This window comes from Malus sylvestris, chromosome 7 (assembly GCF_916048215.2).
Source record: "Malus sylvestris chromosome 7, drMalSylv7.2, whole genome shotgun sequence".
In the NCBI taxonomy this organism is placed as follows: domain Eukaryota; kingdom Viridiplantae; phylum Streptophyta; class Magnoliopsida; order Rosales; family Rosaceae; genus Malus; species Malus sylvestris.
Window position 1 is genome coordinate 742,412 of NC_062266.1, and position 16,845 is coordinate 759,256.

Genomic DNA, 16,845 nt, shown 5'->3' on the forward strand with positions numbered 1-16,845 from the left:
CAGGGTTTTAGGAGAAAGTCATAACTGTGTTGATTTGGTAAAACACCAGAAAAATTCATTTCTTCTTTTAAAACCAAATTAATTATGCATATTCAAATTTGAAGTGGGTATGCCCCTTGTCAATTCAGTTGTGACTTACCTATTTTAATCTCACAATATCATAATAAAAACCTTTCGTTTTCTTAATTCTCATGATTATATCTACAAAAATTACTAAAAACGACTTGTAACATTAATTTTCTAGAGCACCGATACATGTAAATATAGACATTGTCAACAAAGATTAAAAGCTGAGGCTTGTTCGATTATCATTTACTGTTTAGTTTTCATTTGTTTGTGTTGTTGATAAATAAGAAGTATATGGTGAGCAAACAATGGATGAAGAGATGCAGATGAAGGGTGATGAGAAGGAGGAGGAAGAAACAAAGGAGAACAAACGAAATAAAAATTCAAAAGTGAAAGAAAACGACATTGGTTTCACCAATTTTGAAGTTGTATTTACGTTGGCTTGCAAATTACTTTCCCTTCCAAATAATCATCGATCTCTCTCAGCTGTGATTGATGCTACCCGAGAATTGTTCCCTGAAGAAAGGGAATGGTTCGATAAACCCTAGACATAATATATAGGAGTAGGAGATGCTTGACTTAAGGGTTTGTCATGCGTCACGAAAGCATCGATCCAATTCTACACTTACGACCTGAAGCAAGTAGCTTAAAAGCGGGATAAAGCATATATACATCACGAATACGAAACAGTTCTAAACATGCTCTATAAGGCTTTCTCCAATTCAGGACTAAAACTCAAATTTCCACTTCTATTCACCTAACCCAACCTAACCCAACGCTAAAATGTGGCCTAAAACCTAAAACTCAAATGGAAACCAAATACGAGCCATAAAATAGCCCAAAAGCACTGATGGAGCCCACCTATGCGCGTGGACTTGCCTGATCTTCGGCCCATCGCAGCCCACCCACTCGCCCCACTTTCCACACGCAAGTTGAGGCCTTCAGTGCCTGACATGAGGGGCACTGTCAGGCAGCTGTTGGCCACATCATCATGAGCCCAATAGATATATTTTTAATCGCACGGCTATAATCTTTGAACCGTTGGATCAACCAACATCCAGATTCAAATTTTATTTTTTATTTATAAATAATATATTTTAAAATACATTTAATCCAACGGCTTAGATCAAATATAATTAAATTTAACGGTAAAAAAAAAATCTAACGATCCAAATTTAAATCAAACTACTAAAATAATTAAAAAAAATTATTAATTGTCCTTTGTAGTAATTTCATATTCTTCCATAATGTTTTGTGTATCGATTTAGTGATTTTTCAATATTTATCAGAATTTAAATATTTTTAGATTAAAATGTTCATAAAATTAATTTACGATAGTTTACATATTTTTTTAAAGTTAATTTAAGAAAAAAATTAGCATAAATTCATTCTTTAATAATCTGAGGCTAAAATTTTAGGCCAAAAGAATTGGAGCAGAAAAACTATTTATGGGCTAAAACCTAATTTTTTTGGTCTAAAAATTTGAGGTTTTAAGTTAAGGGTTGGAGATGGTCTAATAAATGCGGGATAATGTATTGTTTTGATTGCTTATATAACCATGGATTACGCTCATTTTTATGCGCGAGAGTGGTACGTGAAAGAGAATTTCAAAAATCCTTATGATTAAAAGCTCAAGTAGAAAGCGAACCCACAAAGAACAAGCATAAAGCATTTGTCCCAAAAGTTTTATATTCTAACCTACGTAATTAAGATCAATGGAGGATGAGTTGTCTATTTACCTGTCCTTTCATTCTCATTAATATCTTGATCGGCCCCGATCGTGTTCTTCCTTTTAGTTCGGTGATAAACAAAATTAGTGGAACAAATATAACTGAAATAACAAAATTAAGGGGTAACTTGCGGATTTCTTTTCTAGTAGGTGCACTAACTTTTTATTTATTTTCCCTTAAAAAAAAAAAGATAAGAAGAGTGCACTAACTTAATCATTGAGCATTAGTAGGTGTTTTGTAGCCACTTATGGAAAGTGAGAACATAATCAACCTGAAGATTATCACACCTTTTTCAAAACTAATTTAGAAATCAGTCTCCCACCAATAACCACCAAGTTTGTGGTATTTTGTTTTCCACTATTTGTAATGGACTTACATGAAACATGTTCATCGTTACCGTGGTGTCTCATACATTTGTAAATTTCTCTCCACATATAATTACATTATTAAACCAAGACTCCACCAAATAATAAACTTGTTTCATGCAAGTTGATCTCTGGCCTCTCATGGTGCACATTCTGCATGCTCAATTATTGAAATTCCTTGCATCAGTTTATGAGGTTAGGGTAGCTGTTTTTTCGTATAAAACCCATTATTTTATTTGGCACTTGAAATCTCTCTCTCTCTCTTTCTCTCTCTCTCTCTCTATTTCTTTCTCAATCAAATAATAGGATCATACGAATCACTTCGTCTTACAACCACAGACATTGCTCACGAATAATCTGAAATTATATATGATAAAGATAGTTATTCAGATAGAAAAAGAAGTGCGCATGCGCATATATATGGTACAGAAGATATATTTCATATTCTTATGTTGGTGGTGATAAGCACTTTTTGCTCCTTTGCCTTGAGTTGAGCGATCGATAAGCACATTTTTAGGCCACTAAAATGGATACGTGATCCTATCACCAAGATAAGAATATGAACGATATCTGGTATATTATGCACTTCTTTTTCTAGCTGATGGAAATGTGATCCTGAATATAAAAATAAAAGGGTACATTACCTGTCTCAAAGTTCAAGAAAATTGTAGTCACTTATCTTTCGATCTTAATCTACAGGTTTAATACTTTCAATCTACTTTTGCAACATTAGTTTGGGTCTAATCCATCTACATAATACAAAACTGCGGTCCAGCCAAATAAAAACCTGCCATCTAGATTATCTAGTTTGATGTGAAATAGTCTAATATTACTACCCAGCCACTCGACCTAAACATCAGCCTCCTCCCTCAATCCCTAAATTCATGCTAGTGTTTACTTCTAGCTCTAACATTATAAATCAAAGGGGATGTCATTGGAATACCATTAGAGATGAAGTTTCCTCATCAGTTGATCTTCATGAACGTACCCATTTAAGCATGTCCCCCAGTAAGAGTGCCAAACGATGGCAAAGCAGTAGAGTGTAACATGCTAACCAAATCAAACCAAAACTTTCATATATAATACCTCTGGTCGAGGTCCAAAGCACACTAACAAGAAGAGTCTAAATATACTAATATAATCATGACGCATAAAAATTGAAAGTCAAAAGAGGTAATTCATGCCCGTTGTCCAAATTTCTTGTAGTGTAAACAAAGAGACAAATTATCCAAAGTCAGGAGCATTAAGATCATATAACAATTCATATATTTAACGCACGAAATACAAAGCTTATCTCTAAAATTAGTCTGGCTCATCATCAACAAAATAGTAGTGTTGCTTAGGTGATGAAAGTCAATGAACTTAGATTGATAAGCATAAATTTCAGAATTAAACCTAATAACTAATGACAAAATTGGATGTATATGTACTTATCTCCTTAACCTCATGGTAGGTGGTCATTTAACATTTGTTGTTGTACTTTCTCCTCCATCGTTTGGATTAAAATCCAACGGTGGATAACCACAATTTTTTTATCCCTGAGATCTTAAGATATTGTGTTGTAATTGACTTTGGAACCAAGATTGCACTAGACTATAGTCTAAAGGAGCTAACTTGTTCCGGCCTTGACATGTTACTAGTTTATATATCAACCAGTTGTTGAGTTAGTAATATTTCTCTTCTCAATGTTGAAACTCGAAGAGATTTTAAATTCAACTCCTTTGTAATCCCATAATAAATGTTTTAAAAAAGACCAACGTACGGTGGCTTGAAATGTCCTCATAGGTATTAGATGTCTTAGTTGACCAAAATTGGTATTCAAGAGTGGTTAAGTGGAGAAGGGAGAAGATCGAGAAAGAATTTTTCTCATTCCCACTCATGAGCTTCATGACCTGAAAAATAAAACGCCAACGGTGAGGAAGAAGTGTACTTACCTGGTTCTGGTTTTCCCAAAAGTCAAAATCTTTACCCATAAAAAGGTCAACCTCTTTACCCATAAAAAAGTCAGCCTTCTTTTATTGGAAGGTCATAGCTGCTTGGATGTTGAGACACTCTTTACCCATAAAAGGTCAACCTCTTTACCCATAAAAAAGTCAGCCTTTTTCTTTTATTGGAAGGTCATAGCTGCTTGGATGTTGAGACACTACTTGCTCAACATGTTACAAATAGAAAAAGGAAAGAATGCTCTGTGAGACTCTTGTTAAGATTTGCATAAAAAATCATCGATTTGAAAAAATTGAGAATTTTGCCCCCCAACCCAACACCCGTTTTATTTAATAACCCTTTCGATTTTAGTTCTAGTTCTTTTTCTCTTCCCTTAAATACCATAACTTCTAATCATAAAGGATTGGTCCATTGATTGGTAATGAATTACATGATCGTATTCCACACGTCACATCATGAGTTCGATTATTGGTGCTGGTGAATCGCACGATGATGACTAGGAGGATGCTGAAATGCTCTTGTGAGTCTTTCCAGCCTCCGGAATGGTGGATTGCAGTGGCAAACAATTATCAAACAAGTTTCAAATAGTTTTGTGATTCTGTTTTAAAATTGAAATAGTCACCAAATAAAAAACTAAAACTAGAAATTAAAAACTAAACGTTGAAAACTAAAAATCGAAAATTATAATTTGAAGATTGAAATAGTTAGAAACTTGTCCGCATCGTCCCACTGTTAGGATCTCTCATTCTTGCCTACACATGATCCCCATATCCCACACTGGTTTTGGTTTCAGTTTCAGTTTCAGGTATATTAAATAAAAGTCCAGTAAGAATGAGATAGTTTAGCATAATGTATAAACTAATTAGGTTTATTAAGTCACACAATAGGCCTAATATGATTTAATGATATGTTTACTATATAGATTTTGAAATTTAAACTCGTCCAACTAGAAGTAGTGGTGTCGATGCTCATCAAGTGGTAACTATATCTCTACTATGTAATTTGGATCCTAACAATAATTATGATTTGGAAGTTGCCGGATTATATGAAGATGTATAAATACTTAGGGCTGATTTGGAAGTTCTTCTTGCATGAAGCACTTCAAGTACTTTTGAAACTCAAATATTTTCACTAATAGCGGTTTCAGTCATATTAAAAGTAGGCACTTCCTAACAAGGCCCCAAACTAGGCCTTAATAGGCAAAAAACTTGAATGGTGATTGATCTTGTTACTTTTTCGGTTTTTTTTTATTGCCTCCATCAACAAATGTCCATTGAAGTCGATTAGATTTATAACAAAGATCCGTTGAGTTGCTTGCAGCAGTCCATTGTTAAAAAATCCCTTCTATATTCAATTCTGAAAATAAACGATCAGACGGCTCAATTACACAATCGTGTCTTGGATGATTACGTCCGGACGTCCCTCAGTTTCACATTCGTGTCTTAGATGAGGACGTCCCAACACAATGAGAACGTCGAGACGTGTTGGGACGTCCGTAATGATATCCGGAGGTTTCCCAAAATTCCGATGGACTGTTTATTATACGGAATATAAACTGTACATAGTATGGATTCAGGTAACTTTCCTATGGAGATAATATATTGTATAATTTCAAAGCATGGTCTAAAATATCCATAATATCCCGATATTTTCATCGAAATTTCCGTATTTTTGGACTACCGATATTTTTTTGGACTACCGATATTTCCGATATCATCGATATTTTAAACCTTGCTAAGTCACTCATGCATCTTACCATGCAATGTATAAAATGTAAAATATTGTACTAATTCATTATATATAAATGATTATGGTGTGTTTAAACTTCTTTCATTAATTATTACATATTTACTACACTCACAATGTTTGCCAGCTCGCTATATAATCAACTTAAATTAGTTATATCTATCATGTAATGCATTTCCTTCTAATTTTTTGTGATAAACTAATAGATAATTGACTAAATAAACATCTTGCAAAGTTTTAATAAAAATTTCCAAGTTTTTCTTACAATTTCCGTGATTTTTATTCAATTTTTATCGATATCGATAATATCCCGATATTTCCATCAAAATTTCTATGTTTTTGGACTACCGATATTTCCGATATCATCGATATTTAATACCTTGTTTCAAAGTATTCGGGGCTTTCGAAAGAAGGCCGATCGAGCATATGGTGAAAAGGCACTAGCCACTACAGGGACATGACCTTTACTGCTCAATAAATACATTCGATTCGACCGACAATTAAAGAAAACAAATTGTTTTTTTTATTGATTCACAAAACAGACTTGAGATACAAATTTGTTGTGTCCAGAATAACCTATCCAAATCTTCTGTTACTCCATAAAGTTATTCATTCAACTTCCAATGAACTTATGACTCCCAACCTCACAAATATTATGTCCAAGGGCAGTTGTAACCAATCTCTCAGTAATACGCCTTCCGCGGATTGTTCTGCAACCCAAAAAGTTCGGACAATGTATCAAAACCCTAATGTCAAACATGGCAAACACAAAAGGAGAAAGCAAAATTCGGTAATACCAGAGGATTGGGTCTGTATCGGTAACCAAGCATCATCCGCTTCTTATACTGTTCGTATATATCATCTTCAGGAGTCACCTCTCCAGGTTGTTGAGCACCAACCCCCAGGTTGTCCTTCTTCACATTACCTGCCATTATTGGATCCGAAATTCCTCTTCTGGAGCTCCCCAGACCCTCACCTGAAATTCACTTACACCATCAGCTTTCTCCCTTTGAATAACACATGAGCACAGTACAAAGGACTGCTCGCTGAAAATCCGGCAACAAATTCGAACATTCTATTTTCTGAATATCATATTAAGAGAGAAAGGGTCTACCTTCTTTCCAACCCATTTTCGACAAGAGTTTATGACCCACATTATCAGCCTGGATTTTTGCCCTATCTGCAGCTTCTTTGGCAGCTTTTTGTGCAGCTGCATCGTTACAAGCAGACATAAACTTCTCCAGCTCTTCTTGTGGGATGTAATCGCCCATGTGATGACCTTTCTTAAGAGAAGGTGCTGTGAAGGGACCGAAAAAAAAAAAGTATTTATTGTGAGGAAAAGCAAATATTTTGACCATGTACGTACATCTATCCTAACCAAAATTAGAGCCAAAATGGGGAAAGTTTTAATAACTATAGAAACTTCTGGTTCCATCGGTAGCAAAAATGAACCTTGAAGAGAAGCAGGAGGGGGCATTTCATCTTTTGATTGTTTAGGTTGTCTCTTTCTCTCTTCCCGAGCAGCCTTATTCGCGTAGTACTCCATCATGGCAATAGGATCTGCACCTGTTGGTGCAGATAGCTCACCTATAATTGAAAATACAAGTATTAAGTTTCCGACCAACCAGTAAGGCCAATCAAATGTCTCCAAAACATTTCGTTAAACTAATACCACAGCACAAATAGACAAGCTGAGACATACAGATGTTTCAAGATAGGAATTTGTGCAGAAACCGTCTAATAATATAATATAGCCACTACAAAAGCTTAGCTTACATAAAAACAAAAATCCAGCAGAAATTTTGATTCTAGGAAGTAAACCACAAGCGCACTATGCACCCCTATTACAAAGCAATTTTATCTCGTTTGTCATCTCCAGATAACAAAATTTCAATTGAATTCATAACTTGAAGCATAGTCATATACGAAACTGAAGGTGAAAAAGACTCGAGAGCATCAAAAGATGTTATCATTTACCTGTCCTTCCCTCAGTGGCATCATATAAAGCAGAGGCAGGAGTTTGATAATTCGGATGTTTCACAGTAGACCTTTGGGAACTACTAGTGGATTTGGAAGCTGATATGCTAGTACCTCCTACACACATTAACACCACAAAATCTGAGCCTCAAACGAACTAATATTCAAAGATCACATTCCAGGTTTCATATTATGAATCACAAAAAGGATATTGAATCTTAATATTGGGAGAATACTAGGAGTCCTAGGCACACAAGGACCTCAAATAGATTAAACCCAACCGATCTGACAGTGTTGGACTTCTAAAAGCCAAGTAGTGTTCCATCAAAGCAGAAAGGATTTCAAGAAGCGACCAAACTAAAACATATGTTGTATTACTAGGGTATGAAAAGCAATGAACAAAAATCAACACAACATTATCATTAGTGGAAAAGATAATCAGACAAGGTTATCAGAAAATCGAGGCAGGAACTGTCAACATTGCGCATAGAAAGTTTCCCCCCTACCAATGTCAGCACAATTATTTGGGTGAATTTTGATTGATCAACCGAAAGTAAAATCCTAATTTTTTTTGCGACAAGTGCACACACACTTTCACCCCCAAATACTAATAGCATAGGCAGATGGTGCAGTCAGATACACACCCACAAATCCGGATACTGCACACAGATACTACACTCATTGTGATGCCTCCACCAAGCTTGATGCATGCATACAGTTCAAATAAGCATGGTTATGGAAAAAAATTTGTTTTTAATTTTATTTTAAAACAGAAGGCAAAAAAAGCGAACTGGTAATCTAATACCCACCATTACGAGATGTTTGTGAATCCCTGGTCTGTTGGAGGGCCCTCTCTTCAATAACAAGCTGATACTCATAATATTTGTAATCAGAACAGCTCTCGTCAAATAAAAATCTGCAAACAAAATAAACCCCCAATACAAATAGCATATGAACTACCATAAATGGAAGGAACCAAACCAGGAAAAAAAATATGATACTCCAAACCTACATCTTTAGGGAACCTTACCCCACACCAGTCTCCGATTGCATTTCATAAATGCCAACAGACAGATTGTACATAACAGACAAAACAATTAGGTGGAAACTTCATAGGGTACTTACTTGAAAGGGGTATCTCCTAGATTTTTTTGCCGTGTAATATGCTCAAATTGCCTTCCATGTTTAGCCACAAAACTTGCTAGTTTGTCAGCAACTATCTTCACTGTTGAATCAGTTGGGGAAGGTGGGGCTGCATATCACTTATAAAACTGATTAATACCGAGAGCATGAACAAGGGAATGCAAATTACTCTTGTAGCAGGGGTGCCACATATTCCAATTCTTTCATTGAACATCTCTTTCCACCAATGTTGATAGGAACTTAAGGAATTAGCTGCATGTTTTGTCCTTTTCATCCACACCACTCAAGAGTAGAGAACACAATTACTGAGATGATTTTCTCAATAACAGGGTATTTACCTGAGGGACAATTTCAATTTACTTAAATTGTTTTTACCGGCCACTTCTACCTCTTTCACTTTCAGTCAAGTTTTAATTGATTATTATAGAAGAATCAGAAAGTACCAACACCTAACAGTCCTTCACCTCCCATTCTCAACTAGTGGACTAAAAAGAGTGGTAAATGGCACCACACGCTACATATAGAGAAAAAAGAGTCCACAGGTTCTATCTGGATACTAGAAATCCATCACACCTAGTAAAAGGCTAGACTCCAACTCGCCTTACAGGTGAAAAAAAAAAACACACAAAAGAAAATTTCATATTGGCGAAGTGATATAACTTCAACATGTACCACAAAAGCTAAAGACGAGAATGAGGGGCAGGATCATTTTTTAAAACAAAATAAGGAAGAAAACTATTAAGGAAAGAGGAAGTGGGGAATTGAGACAACTGTTCACAATGGGGTGAAAAGGCAGAAAAATAGTTTGAATGATAAAAGTGAAGTTAAGAATTCAACAGTTAAAACATCAAGAGTGGATGAAGAAATCAATTCTTGCCATAGAATCTGTACAATAGAAAATATGAAAAAAATTTAAAAAAATCACATAGTTGACAAATACACGCATAAAATTACTGGACAATAAAATTGATGCTCCAAATTTTGTTCTTAAAAAATTAACTCAAAATGGAAATACTTTAAATTGCAATTAAGAAAGTTTAAGGATATGCATATAAGCAGTAATTACCAACATCCACTTGTCTGTATGATTCCTCTACGGGATCCGGCTGACCCAACTTTTGCCGTTTAGTTGGTGCAGCAGCTGCAACATTTGCAGCATCTGCTTCATCTTCATCCTCATCTGCACCTAACTTAACAGGTGGTGCAACAATCTTTGACTTCTGTTTCAAGCTGAAAGCAAGTTTGCTACCTGAAGCAGCGGCCACCTTGCGTGCATCATTAGCCTTCAGTTCAGCACTGGTTTTACCAGTGGTGGTAGTAGTCAAAGTCCCTGAAACAACTTTACTTGGTCTAGACTCGTCTGCTGCCGAACCCTTATCTTTATCCTTCTCTTGTTGAAGTTGTCTGAACCTTTCCATGAATGAACCATCATTAACAAAGAGGCTAGGAGTCACTCCTTTGTCCATTGGAAAAGAGCCAAGTTTGCTTAGGCTGTTTACAGGAATTCGCTGTTTGACAAGTAAGCTTTCAAAGCATTTAGCAATTAAAGTGATTCTCTTATCTGATATTTGCTTCTTTTTTTTTAAATTTACAGTTAATGTATGTCTTTCAAACTATCACTGAAAGGATAACACAAAAAGATAATCCCACATTTTCACAAAATGCTGTGAATGGGGCTTAGTTTCAGAAACAACCGCAAAATGTGCAAATCCACACAGCTTTATGAGTGGGAAGTTCAAAACCAGTGCAGTGGGTATCCCAAGTGAAACAACCACACCGGATATACCGGGTAGTGCCCAGTGTATGCATTTGGAAAACGAGGCCAGCTCCCAGCCATTATCCCCAAACAAACACTGAACACTTAGGACTCCAACGACACTATCCAAAACCAAATTCAAACTGCTTTTATTAGATTACTTCAAACCTTAAAGCTTGTGACTTTTGAGGTGATGTTTTTTCAATACCTTAAGAAAACACACATCACAAAAGTTAAACAAACTGAGACCGATGATACTTGATCTAAAAACCATTTCAGCGATTCAATGGATGGTACAATAAGCTGTTTCAAATCAATTTTAGGCTTTTAGCTAACAACCTTCACGACTAGAAGCCACCAAAAAATATTCCCTCTTACAAACCGTTATAACATATTCCCAGGCTTCAAAACCACAATCTAAATACAATTAACCTATTTAGCGGCATCATCCAAAACTTCCAGGTTCATTTTAGTTTCGCCAGTCCACTTTAGCAATTATTTTAAATCTAAAAGAAGAATTACTAATCTCAACAAAGCATCCAAATTAATCATCATGACATTGTCAGAACAAATTCAGCTCGATAATCCACAAAGTCTCAATCTTTTTATGCCCTTTGTATACATACTTATCCAAACACACTGATCTAATCTAATCAAATACAAACCCTAAAACGCAAAATCAAATTGATAAAATTAAAATCATTTTACCCCACAAAAAAATTTAAACTTCCGAACCCAATTCAACCGAAAACATCATACGACCACAAAACACCACCACGAATCAACCGGTGTAAGTCAAAACACAAGAATCCCAAAACGAGAGACTAAATACCATTAAACTTTGAGCAACCAACTGGAAACTAACCAGAATGAAATCGATTCAATCTCAGATCGTTGATCTTCCTCCGATTGGTCGATTGGAGATTCTTTTGCTGAATTAGGGATAGGAATCGGAGATCCCCTCTCTCGTGTGTTTAGAGGACGACGATAAAGCGAGACCGCCTGGACTTCGCAATAAGTAGGCTCGGTTTCGTTATATATATATATATATATATATATATATATATATGTTTCATTTACGATTTGGTACCTAAACTCTCTCTTTCTTTATTTTCCAAAAAAAAAAAAAAAAAAAATTCTTCTTTATTTTGGTGAATTTATTTCTATTTGCTTTTTTCTAGTAATTAGCAACAAGGAAAAAAATTTTAAATGTCGTATGAATTTATACATTTTTTTTAATTTGTCACATTAATTATAATTTTAAACGTTTTGTTATATTAATTATTAAAATCAATAATTTGTCATTTAAAATCTTGATTACATTACACATTTTATTAAATATAATTATATAAAACATATATGTTTACATGAATTTTTCTGATTATTAAATAAATATTATAGTGATTATAAGTATTATAGTCAGTCACGTAACGTTCATGCATGGTCTAAAATATCCATAATATCCCGATATTTCCATCGAAATTTCCGTGTTTTTGGATTACCGATATTTTTTTGGACTACCGATATTTCCGATATCATCGATATTTTAAACCTTGCTAAGTCACTCATGTATCTTACCATGTAATGTATAAAGTGTAAAATATTGTACTAATTTATTATATATAAATGATTATGGTGTGTTTAAACTTCTTTCATTAATTACTACATATTTTCTACACTCACAATGTTTGCCAGCTCGCTATATAATCAACTTAAATCAGTTATATCTATCATGCAATGCATTTCCTTCCATTTTTTATGATAAACTAATAGATAATTGACTAAATAAACATCCTGCAAAGTTTCAATAAAAATTTCCAAGTTTTTCTTACAATTTCCATGGTTTTTATTCAATTTTTATCGATATTGATAATATCCTGATATTTCAATCGAAATTTCCGTGTTTTTAGACTACCGATATTTTCGATATCATCGATATTTTATACCTTGCTCATTTTATCCAATATCCACGTTTGTGCTTTCATTTTTAATAGCGTTTAAAAAATAAAGAATGTTTGGCTACTTAACGATGAGTAGAAACTTCTATTCAAAACTTTTTATATTCGAATAACAAATCTTTGTACTTACGATAAGAAACGCTCATATTATGAATCGCTACGTGAAAATCATCTTTAATTTTTTATAGATTAGTTTATAATACACACCTTTTTGATAATAAAAACAAAATTTTATAAATAAATAATGAAAAAATTTTGAGTAGAAACTCGTACTTTTTAAGTGAAGTATTGGTCTTTAAAACAGTGTGTCGACTCAGTGTCGAGCAAAGCAAAGAAAGGGGGAAATGCCATAGCTGCTGATAAGCAACAATCAAGCAATCCAATGGACACAACGACGACAACAACAGCAAGCGGCTTGAAAACCCTAACACCTTTCTCCCCCTTCTCTCCTTTATCTCCTTTCCGCATGTGCTCCTCAAAAGTTCCTCTCTTTCGTTCTCTCTGCTCGGCCCATCTCCACCGCAGCTCCCGCCTCTCTCTGTCCTCCGCTCGTTTCTCTCCCCTCTGCTCTCTCTGTATGTACTCTCTCTCTCTCTTTATATAGGTTTGTATATGTGTGTATGTGTTGTATTGTAATGGGTAGTAACTGTATTTGTTGTGGTGCAGCTGCAGCTGATGGGATTGGGAGCAGAGGAGAGTGCTTTCTGGCAAATGGGGTAGGGGAGGCAGTGAAGGAAGAACAAGTTTCACAAAGGAAGATTCTTCAAGTGGTTTTAGTCTCTCCTCAGGTACTACAAACTTCCAGCTTTTTAATTTTTTGGTGGCTAACTGAATATTTCACAATTACTTATGAACCGGGTAATTTCTTGTTTGATTGATACTTGCCATTCTGTTTAGCTTATTGCCCCTTAATTATGTCAAAATTCATAAGATCTAATGTATATCTGTCTATCCATGACTCAATGTGTGATAATTGTATCGATTTTGTTCTGCTTTGATTTTTGCATTTTTCTTTTAATTGGGATGAATCGTTATTTTAAGTGATTTGTGCACAAGTTGTTTTCTAAATGAAACCAATACTGACATTGATAAATTGGGTATTAGCCGTATTACAATTCATCGGGGTGTGCAAGTCGTATGCATGATACTAATACAATCTTGGGTGGTTTAGGTCTCTTTGTCAAGGAAATGTGAGGGATTAACTCATTGTTGTTGGATGATATTGTTTTCTGATAATAAGCTCAAAATTCTTAAATTTGTCCGGCATCTCTCTTCCTGAGTTTGTTGTCGTGGATTTTCCAATCACTTGTTCCCATTAAGCAGAAACGGTTATTTACATAACCATGAATATCGGTAGGATTAGAAGAAAGAATTTTGCTGTCCTTAAAAAAATTAACCTTGTTTTTCTTAGTAAATATATGAAAAAGAATTCAATGTTATATACTGAAATAGTAATTGTGCAAGGCACTACCACATTTTACCTTTTCTTTTTATATTATGTTCTTTTAATTTTAAGTATACACCAACTTTTGGGTGCTGAAGAATTCAGTGACTCAAGTATAATTTGTGTATCGCTTCGTTTTAGGTCACGAACTTCTCAATTTCTGGAGGCTGGTTCTGAGATTTCTATTGTCCTTGGCAGATTCCTGGAAATACAGGTTGCATTGCCAGAACATGTGCAGCATCAGCTGTTGGGCTTCATCTTGTTGGGGTAGGTTATATCTCTTCGTGTCAATTTTTCTATTACTCTTTACAGGCGAGATGGAAGGATCTGTACTCTACTGGACACTTAACGTGCTTTTGTTCTCCATTAGCCACTAGGATTCAAGATTGATGATGCAAAATTAAAGCGTGCTGGATTGGACTATTGGCCGTATCCTAACTATCGCTAGTAAATGTTAAATATGTTGTTTCTTGTCAAAAAACAATGTTAAATATATTCTTTCTTCTGTGTGTTAATATGGTAATTACTGAAAAATGACTTTCAGTCATGATTTAATTTGTTAAGTAGCTATGTTGGGACATCTACTGTGAACGTCAAGATGGAGGAGTTTATCAGCAGTGCATTCTTGTACTTAAACATTTTATTGTTTATTCCAGCTCTGTTTTTAATTTTCTTCCAAACTACAGTTCAAAGCCATGATATGCTGCTTGTACATGCATGTATTTGTTTCTTGACACTGCTGAAGTGATCGTTCAGTTACATAAATAGTACATACCAATTCCCCCACCAGCTTTACACAGTTTGTGTTTTTCTTGTTGTATAATCAGTGTTATTTATTATTATTTTATCTTCAAATGAAAGTTCTTCATGTTTTCAACAATTAACTTCCAATTTTAGATATGTGGTGGTTAAAGTTCACAGCTCATGGGCAGAATTTCAAGACTATTTCAGGCGACAGGTTTGTCCCGCTTCAAATTTCAAAGAACGGATTTTGAATGTCTTTCCCATACTTTCCATTTGACTGTTTTCTTCCTCTCCCTATTCCTTTATATCTACAGGAGGGGGAAAAGCGGTTGCTTGCATTTACAAAGAGAGGAACAAAATTTCATTCAGTAAGTTTCTGTCGTTTCAGTCTCACTGTGCTTCAGGATTTTATCCTGCTAAATTTCCTTAACAATCATACCTGCAGTGATAACCTTTATCTGCTCCTTGTATTTTCATAGTTTGTTTTGTACCTGTCATGTGTAGTAGTCACGTGTATTGACTTTTCTTTTCTCCTAAGTTTCCCTTTAAGAGGGAGAGTTTAATCATTCTTCATTTTGGTTCCTTGGTAAACATCAATTTTCAAACAAAACCTGACTTGAACAATGCAAATGTTTCTTTAATTTGTAACAGCCCGTGGATCTAATATGCTATATATTCTCACAGTAATAGCATTTCATACACCCAATTTGCATGTTTTTCCCTTATACTTAATTATATTTGTTCGTTATTGCGTTAAATTTGGGAAGAAGATTAACCATGTTAATTTAAGATTCACCATGCTTGAGAGCAGTTGGCTGGTGAATGATGATACTTGGTCACTCACATAGAAAGAGATAGAGTTTCAAGATACTTGGTAGTCATTCATGGCGATGTATAGAAATCCCATTAACTATCATGAAATCATACAAACCGATAGGCTACTAATTTTTGGCAATAGTGTGCTGTCAAATCAACTGCTATATTATGCTTCTCTCATATTAAACAAATGTAAACAATTTACTCGCATTCTCAAGATAATCCTCCATTGTGCTTGGAATTTATGTATTTCATGAAGGCTTTGTTGCCTCTTTTGCTTTTTTGCTTTTTTACTTTCTTTAGGGGAGCACTAAACGTGCTCCTCCAAGTACCCGTCTACTTTAGTGCAGAGGTGTATTTGCACTTCCACTCTAGAGCACAGAAGAGTACTGGAGAGTGCTATTTGCACTGTCGCTCCTTGTCGAGAAGCTGAAATTTTTATTAGCACTTGCGTTTTGTTGACATGCATTGTTGCCTGGCCAATGAAGTAAGTATTCTAAGTTGACTAACTAGTTCAATTTTTCAGGACTTTTCTTATAGAAGGGGTGATTTTCTCATATTTGGCTCCGAAACATCCGGCCTACCACCTGAAGCGCTCGAAGACTGCAAAAGTGAAACGATTGGTGGTGGGACAATTAGGATTCCAATGGTTGAAACTTATGTAAGATGTTTGAATCTCTCTGTAAGTGTTGGCATTGCTCTGTATGAAGCTGCCAGACAGCTAAATTACGAGCAGCTTGATTTTCCAAATGAAAACTGTATTGATGGTGAAAAATCATTTGTCACCGAGGACATTTTTGCTTAAGGCATTGTATTAGAACTCATTGTTTTACTGCCAATTCGAACTTGGGAGAACGAAAAAAGAGCATTACTATATCTGAATTCTGCAGGATATGGTACTCAATGAAGTTTCTGCAGACACAAAAACCACTTCGAAACCGTCTTTCCATCGTTTGGTCCATCCCTCTAATCGCCTTGGACGTCCCAAATGGACCACATAATTCGGATTTATGACCTACCGGTTCTTCACCTTATCTGTGCATACAGTATGCAGGTTGTAGATATGAATTTGTTAACGTATACTAGTACCGAAATCGACTTGTACAAACTTGCTCTTGGTCCAGTTCTGCTGCTCTTCCATGATTAAAAAAAACAA

At 35.1% G+C, this 16,845-nt stretch overlaps 2 protein-coding genes across 4 annotated transcripts; one reads left to right on the forward strand and one right to left on the reverse strand.

Annotated features, from left to right (window-relative positions):
* Positions 1 to 6,351: 6,351 nt before the first annotated feature.
* Positions 6,352 to 11,760, reverse strand: LOC126629120 (SURP and G-patch domain-containing protein 1-like protein). 3 transcript variants are annotated; one of them, XM_050299010.1, is made up of 9 exons: positions 11,593 to 11,760; positions 10,038 to 10,479; positions 8,954 to 9,080; positions 8,638 to 8,744; positions 7,829 to 7,945; positions 7,304 to 7,438; positions 6,966 to 7,148; positions 6,649 to 6,827; positions 6,352 to 6,561 (listed from the first exon to the last, which is right to left on the reverse strand). In XM_050299010.1, the coding sequence occupies exons 2-9, from the start codon at positions 10,435 to 10,437 to the stop codon at positions 6,535 to 6,537; spliced, it is 1,275 nt and encodes a 424-aa protein (XP_050154967.1). In that variant the 5' UTR covers positions 10,438 to 10,479; positions 11,593 to 11,760; the 3' UTR covers positions 6,352 to 6,534. The 3 variants fall into 3 exon arrangements, with proteins under 3 accessions (XP_050154967.1, XP_050154969.1, XP_050154968.1); XM_050299012.1 differs by having other exon boundaries at positions 10,038 to 10,462; positions 11,593 to 11,756; XM_050299011.1 differs by having other exon boundaries at positions 10,038 to 10,495; positions 11,593 to 11,752.
* A 1,225-nt stretch (positions 11,761 to 12,985) lies between these two features.
* LOC126627704 (uncharacterized) lies at positions 12,986 to 16,528 on the forward strand. The gene is made up of 7 exons (XM_050297216.1): positions 12,986 to 13,260; positions 13,352 to 13,473; positions 14,328 to 14,396; positions 14,500 to 14,558; positions 15,027 to 15,087; positions 15,188 to 15,241; positions 16,216 to 16,528. Exons 1-7 carry the CDS (start codon positions 13,068 to 13,070, stop codon positions 16,492 to 16,494), a joined length of 837 nt encoding a protein of 278 aa, XP_050153173.1. The 5' UTR covers positions 12,986 to 13,067; the 3' UTR covers positions 16,495 to 16,528.
* Positions 16,529 to 16,845: the final 317 nt, after the last annotated feature.